At 45.0% G+C, this 7,874-nt stretch overlaps 1 protein-coding gene across 1 annotated transcript in view; it reads left to right on the top strand.

The window, feature by feature from the left end:
• The first annotated feature begins 6,516 nt into the window (after positions 1–6,516).
• LOC127003268 (uncharacterized) overlaps positions 6,517–7,874 on the top strand; it is a 2,306-nt gene continuing 948 nt past the window's right edge. The window contains exons 1-2 of the mRNA XM_050869709.1: positions 6,517–6,532; positions 7,113–7,874. The exon at positions 7,113–7,874 is cut by the window's right edge and continues 948 nt beyond it. Coding sequence (XP_050725666.1) covers positions 6,518–6,532; positions 7,113–7,874 — 777 coding nt within the window. The 5' untranslated portion in view covers position 6,517. The remainder of the gene's footprint in view (positions 6,533–7,112) is intronic.

Below are 7,874 nucleotides of genomic sequence, written 5' to 3' on the forward strand. Positions count from 1 at the left end.
AAGGATAAATAAAAAGGTTAACTGTGGGTATGGTTAAGTGGATATAGAGGAAAAAGGTAGACAAGGGGGTATGGTTAAGTGGATATAGAGGAAAAAGGTAGACAAGGGGGTATGGTTAAGTGGATATAGAGGAAAAAGGTAAACAAGGGGGTATGGTTAAGTGGATATAGAGGGAAAAGGTAAACAAGGGGGTATGGTTAAGTGGATATAGAGGAAAAAGGTGGACAAGTGGATATAGTGGAGTGGATAAAAAGGGGGGGGAGAGGGTTTGCAGTGGGTCTCGGTATAGGAATAAAGAGGAAGAGGAAAGCGTCAAGCGGGTATGTGATTAGATGTCTTGTTGGAAGAGAGTGTGGGTAGTTGTGGCTTGGTATGGATTGGACGGGGCACTGGGTATGTTTTTTTTATTTATTATTACAGTTCCTCCTCTCCTCTATTCCCTTCTCTGCCTCTCTCTTTCATTACAGTACTCCCTCCCTCCCTCTCTCCCTCCCTTCCTTCTCTCCTTCCCTTCCCTCCCTCCTTCCCCCTTTCTCTCCCTCCCTTCCTTCTCTCCCTCCCTCCCTTCCTTTGACATTTACGCATTACAGGCAGACGCGAAGGCTTAAGCAGAGAGGAAAAAAGATACGAACGAAGAATTGGACGACCGGAAAATGTCACGAAGAAGAACATCAGTAACAGAAAACCGCGTAAGAGTGATCACAATAAATACTCGCCTACAAGGAAACATAAAAAAAGGCCCATAGAAAATTCGGCTGCAATGAAGAAAATTATCGATGGAAAATACCACTGAGAAAATATGACCAAGGAAAAAATGTCGGGTCCCAAGCCAAGAAATCGACACCTTAAACTTTAATATAATAAAGAACAAAAAAATAAAAATAAAACAATACGAAAAAAATAGAACATACATCTCTATTTGTATTCGAGTGTGTGTGTGTGTGTGTGTGTGTGTGTGTGTGTGTGTGTGTGTGTGTGTGTGTGTGTGTGTGTGTGTGTGTGTGTGTGTGTGTGTGTGTGTGTGTGTCTCAACCACAATATTTTTTTTTCCCTGCGATGAGAGTAAGGTAAGAATAATGGACTCTTTAAAGTTTTAATCTTAACCTGAGTCATAAATATCACTTTATCATACCTCCTGTCCTGTCCGCGCCCCCCTACTGGCGAGAGAGTGAATTAAGTGGAAAAAATTATAAAAGGTATAAAGATAGAAAAATTATACTACTACTACCACTACTACTACTACTACAACCACTACCACTACTGTTTATTTACTTTCTAATGCCCTTTCCATCCCCTCATACGCAAATAATTGTCTTCGTGTCCGCTAATTACCCTCTTCGGGCGAGTCAACACCTGAGAGAGAGGGGCAGGTGAGAGGGAGGGAGGGAGAAGAAGAGAGAGAGAGAGAGAGAGAGAGAGAGAGAGAGAGAGAGAGAGAGAGAGAGAGAGAGAGAGAGAGAGAGAGAGAGAGAGAGAGAGAGAGAGGAGGGTGGAAAGCAGGCCAGTGGGTTTCTGGCCCCGTTTATGTATTAGGTAAATGTCAAAGGAAGGGAGGGAGGGAGGGAGTAACGGAGTGAAGGAGAGAGGCAGAGGAAATGGATGAGAGGAGCAAAAAGAAACGGAGGATAAGATGAAAAAGAGATGGGAAGGAGAGGGAGAGACAGGAAGGAAGGGACGGGATAAAAAATAAAGTGCAATACATGAGAATGGCACGAAGGAGTAAAGTTAGGAGAGAAGGAGAGGCAAAAAGAAGACGGGAAGGAGGCGGAAGGGAGAGAGGGAGAGGAAGCCGAAGAAAAAAAAATCGCCGAGAAGAACGGGAAGGAAACAGAAGAAAGTGGGGTACGGAAAACGTCCATTTGAATCCACAAGCAACTCCTACATTGACCAATTTCCCCACTAGTCAAAGCCCTTTTAAGTCTCCCTCACTACTCCACTTCCAGACTTAGCATAAACCAGTTGTTGTCTGACTTCTGATAAACCCAAAACTCCCACGTCACCGACGTGACCTGACCTTTTACTGGCAAGTTCTATCGCTCGAGACAAACCTCCTTACCCACATGAAGAGCTCAACCAGGTCAGCAAGAACTCCACGCCACACCTCTCCGAAGCCTGCCCAAGCACCTCTTCTGACCTCTCCCGGCATGGTGGGTGTCCTGGCCTTTGAATCTTTCTTGTTACGCTTTTTTCTTTATTTTATACGGACTGAAGTGAAAGGAGACCGAGAGGGAAGAAGAAAGAGAGACAAGAAATGCATGTAGATGGGACGGTAATAAGGTAAACTGAGGATAAGTATAAGGCATAATGTTGAAAGAAGAGTGAGAACAGCATAACTAATGTAGGGAAGAGGCATGAAAGAAATAGAAAGGAGAGAAAAGTATGGAGGACAAGGCGTGAGAAAGGATATACTGATGAAAGGAAGAAGAGATAAAAGAAACTGCGAGGAAACGAAGGTATGGAGAGAATAAAAAAAGAGGATTACGAGTCAGGTTCAGAGAATGGGGAAAGTATAATGGATGTAAGGAAGTGAGACGGAAAGTAATAAAAAGAAAAAGAAAGCGAAGCGAAGAAAGGAGAGTCAGACCGTTTAAGTAGAGGCAAAGTGAGAGCAAGCTTAAGGGCAGGGGCACGAGAAAGTGGGGGAGGGACTTGAAAACAAAGTAGATCTGGGAGACTCACCAACAAGAGGTTACAAACAAGTTAGTTAATAAGTGCGTGCGTGCATGTGTGTGTGTGTGTGTGTGTGTGTGTGAGAGAGAGAGAGAGAGAGAGAGAGAGAGAGAGAGAGAGAGAGAGAGAGAGAGAGAGAGAGAGAGAGAGAGAGAGAGAGAGAGAGAGAGACACACACACAACCCCCCCCCCAAAAAAAAAAAAAGACGCACGCAGACAGGAACGAAGAGAAAAAGGAGAGAAAGAGAAGATGACAAGAGAAAGATCAAGAAAAAGTAATAATAGAGAAAACGAAAGCAGGTATGAGAGAGAGAAAGAAATAGAAAGAGAGAAAGTGAAAGTACCCTGGTTTTGAACATGGGAACAAATAAAAATTGACAACCGGACCATAAAAAAACTGGATCATATTTATTTTTCCTCTTTATTTTTATCTCAATGTTTCCCCACACTTCAAGGGTGACTGTCTTCTCTCTCTCTCTCTCACGCACGCACGCACGCACGCACGCACGCACGCACGCACACGCACACACACACACACACACACACACACACACACACAACAATAACACCACCCACACACACACACAGCAACAACAATAACACACACACACACACACACACACACACACACACACACACACACACACACACACACACACACACACACACACACACACACACACACACACACACACACACACACACACACACACACACACACACACACACACACACACACACACACAAGCTCGGTGGATTAAGGCTCTGCCCACCCAGGCTCCGGCCTGGCAGGCTGATGTCCGAGCCCCGCTCAGGACGAATTTTTCCGCTGACAAGGAATGATTACTGTCCCCCTTTGAGCAAGGGGGATGGGGTGTGAACGCGTGGTGAAATTGCTCGAATCGGGAGGGTACTTGCTGGCGGAGGCCGAGTGGTCAGCGTGCGGCGGGCGTGGTGAGCCCGAGGACCAAGGTTCGAGTCCCACTGATGCACGCTGATAATTTTCAATCACCGCCGAGTGGCAGAAGATTACCCACACGCTGCCCAAATCTTCAATCAAACCCTAACTTCAGCGACTTCGGTCAAGAGGAGCACAGGGGGCAGCATGGGTTCAAGGAAGTCATTATATATCACGGCAGTCACTATATCAAAAATTCGCCTGCGCCACTAACTGCCTGGAGCCGTCCAAGAGACACCTTATGGAAGCCTGCTGATGCTATAGGCAGCACTTGAATATAGGAAAAAGAGCTCGTGATCTGGCTCTGATGAATTAAAGACACATCTACACACACACACACACACACACACACACACACACACACACACACACACACACACACACACACACACACACACACACACACACACACACACACACACACACACACACACACACACACACACACACACACACACACACACACACACACACACACACACACACACACACACACACACACACACACACACACACACACACACACACACACACACACACACACACACACACACACACACACACACACCCACACACACACACACACACACACACACACACACACACACACACACACACACACACACACACACACACACACACACACACACACACACACACACACACACACACACACACACACACACACACACACACACACACACACACACACACACACACACACACACACACACACACACACACACACACACAGCAACAACAATAACACACACACACACACACACACACACACACACACACACACACACACACACACACACACACACACACACACACACACACACACACACACACACACACACAAACACACACAAACGCTCGTATGCACGTAAGCACGCACGCACGCATGCACGCCCTCGCACACATACACACAAACCCCACATACACAAACAGGCAAACCACGCACACAAAAACACATCTCTAGCTTCCCCTATCTCTCCCCTGAAAGCGATTACACGTAGCAATTCACTAATATATTCCAAAGTTTTATCACCTTAGATATTTTCTCCCCCCATCGAGCAAGGGAAGAGTGAGCAGCTCGCGGGTCGCTTGCTCTCAACTCAACCACAAAGTCAAGGCGCAGCGATACTCTGTCGTCTTCAGCGTCAATTCATCCGGTGGCTGAAGAGTTTTTTGTTGTTTGCATCTCCATTAATCGCGTCTCTTACTCTTGAATTTGTCTTTCGCTTTAGTTTCACCTGTTTTACATTCAATTTAATTATGTCTTTGTGTCAACGGAGCTCTTTTCTTGTGTGTGTATCAGTATCTCATTACATTTTTTCTTCCCTTCGCTTTCCCGTGTATCTTACGTTCATCTGTATTTGTTTGTGTTTTTATAATTAGTATCACGTATGCCTCGTTATTCATTTTTCAATATTCTTGCCTTTCTCTTTTGCCCTGTATTCAATTTTAATGTGCCTTTGTCTAATATCATCTTTGAAATTTCCCAAGAATCTGATTAAGTGATTCTGATTCTTCAAGATCATTTTACTTGCAGCTATTATTTTTTTTTTTTTTTCTGATCTACTTTCATATTGTCAATTATCATCCCCATTACAGTCCGACCTCCTTTCGTGTTTGCTCCTTTAACAACTCTCCTGTACTGCTTTACCTAATCAAAACAAACATGGTAATTTTCCTTCAAAACTTTTCCCTAACAAAGCTTACACATCAGAGATCCAACCTTCAAGTAATTCTGGTTAGTCTCCTTTTTCATCGTCCTCTTTGACACATATTCAATTGGCCTCGTTTAAAAATAAAAATCATCGTTCCATTAACAAATAAACAAAAAACTGTGTAGGTGAAAAAAAGACTGTCACACGAGAAACTGGAGAAAAAAAACATAAAAGTGACTCAATACTTAAAAATCAGGTGTACTCAGATAAGTCTTAAGGTGACGAACAGGTTTCCAAGGTGAGAGAACAGACTGGAATACAGAGGAAGAAATGAAGCAAAAAGTGACCCTAAGAATTGACCCAAGACCGAGAGTAAGCAAGATCAGGTTCCGTTCAAGTGCCGTTTTTCTTACGTGACTGAGACATACAAAGGCGAGACACTTATTAGATGAATATGAACAAACACGTGAAGCAAGAAGTGACCCTAAGAACTGACCTAAGACCGAGAGTTAGCAAGTTCAGGTTCCGTTCATGTGCTGTTTTCCTTACGTGGCTGAGACATAAAAATCTGAGACACTTATTAGATGAATATGATGAACAAACAAATGAAGCAAGAAGTGACCCTAATAATTGTCCTAAACATGAGAGCTGAGAATAAATAGATGAAAAATGAATGAAAAAGAGTGGCTTACAGTTGCTTAGATGGAGTTGTAGTTTAAATATTTTTTTTTTAGCTTGACTTGAGCATCCAAAACTAGGAAGAATAAAAAAAAAAATGATTGACAGGAAGACCGTGGTTACACTTTAAATGTTGCGTTGACAAGAAACATGAAAGCGATAAAAGACAGGTAGCAGGAATAAGGTGAAATACCTACCTTTATACCATCACTTAACACACACACACACACACACACACACACACACACACACACACACACACACACACACACACACACACACACACACACACACACACCACACCCTCCCTCCCTCCCCTCCGCTTATCATCGAGAGTGAAAGCACGGAAACTTGACCAAAAGAAAAAAAAAAGAACACGACCAGAAAAAGTAATGACTTCGTTTTATTTTTAATTCTTGGCGCTGTAAATGACGAAGAAAATGCCTGATTCTCTGGAGCTGATCTTGGGACGGGAAAAAAAAGTGGGGGAGATATATATAAGATGCCGAAGTGAGAGGAAAGACACACTAGAGCAATGGGTTACGTCGAGGTGTGATGTGTGTTTGCGTGTGCGCTTACGTGTGTGTGTGTGAGTGTGTGTGGGTGTGAGTGGGTGAGGTTTGTGTGCGTGTTTTAGTCACGGTGCTGCGCCCCATCCTCTTCTTCCATTCTCTTTTTTCCAATATTTTCATACTTTTTCTTTAATTAGTTTTCATTTTTCTTTTACTCATTACTCTCATTTTCTTTGTTAATTGCTCCCATTTTTTTCATGTTTGTGTGAATAGCGTCCTTAACTATTATCCTCTATAAATCTATCTCGTATAATTACTATTACACTCGGATTAGTAAGGTTTCATTATTATACTTCTATTAACTTTCTTCTTACTGCGCTCAATTATTATTTTGATGATCATTTTGTCTTGAAGGAAGCGTGACATTCTTCTTTTCGGAAGAGGAAGGTAAACAAAAATGCTTGTAAAAATCGTGAACATGAACTCAAATTATAGCATTATTTTTAGGCTAAAGAATAGAAAAAGTTTATCTGCGTTTTGATACTGTTTATGAAGGGCGTTGTGTGTGTGTGTGTGTGTGTGTGTGTGTACCCTTTCACCCTGCCCCCCACCCCCCAGGTCGTCGCGGTGGTGGTCGGCCTGCTGGTGGCGACTCCCGCCTGTCTTGCCGGGCGCTACGATGATGACCACTACAGCGTCGAGGCCCAAGGGGGTGACTTTGACTACGACTCCTCGGGGGCCTTCGGAAGCTTCGAGGAGGAGGGCACGTCGTCGTTTGGCAGGCCTTCGTATCTCCCGACGTATGGAGGTCACGGATGGATCAGGGGCGACTTCGGTGGCTCTTCGGAGTCGAATAACGAAGGGTTCAGGAGCGACTTCGGTGGTTCTTCGGGGTCGATTCACGGAGGGAACAGGGGCGACTTCGGTGGCTCTTCGGGGTCGACTCACGAAGGGTTCAGGAGAGACTTCGGTGGCTCTTCGGGGTCCTTCGAAGGTGGTCGTGTGATTTCCAGGCTTGCGAAGGGGCCGGAAGAGAGGGCGCGGGCGTGTAAGCGTGGGCAGGTGCTCCAAGTGGACGGCACTTGTCATTACCCTGTCGTGCACAGGAAAGTGTTCGTCTATGCCGCGCCAGCCACGCCCAAGCCCAACGTCCGCCCGCCCAAGCTCCCAAAACCCGAAGTGCTTCACAACGTCGTGTTCATCCGCGCGCCGGAGCCTCAAGAGGACCCCGAGCCAATCGTCATCCCGCCACCGAGGTCAGACAACGTCGTGTACGTGCTCAACAAACAACAGAAGAAGGAGCAGAAGGTGGTGAAGGTGCCCACGCCACCGCAGGAGGCACCTCAGGTCTACTTCATCAACTACAAGGACGGCCAAGAC

The sequence above is a fragment of the Eriocheir sinensis genome, chromosome 25 (genome assembly GCF_024679095.1).
Source record: "Eriocheir sinensis breed Jianghai 21 chromosome 25, ASM2467909v1, whole genome shotgun sequence".
NCBI classification, from domain to species: domain Eukaryota; kingdom Metazoa; phylum Arthropoda; class Malacostraca; order Decapoda; family Varunidae; genus Eriocheir; species Eriocheir sinensis.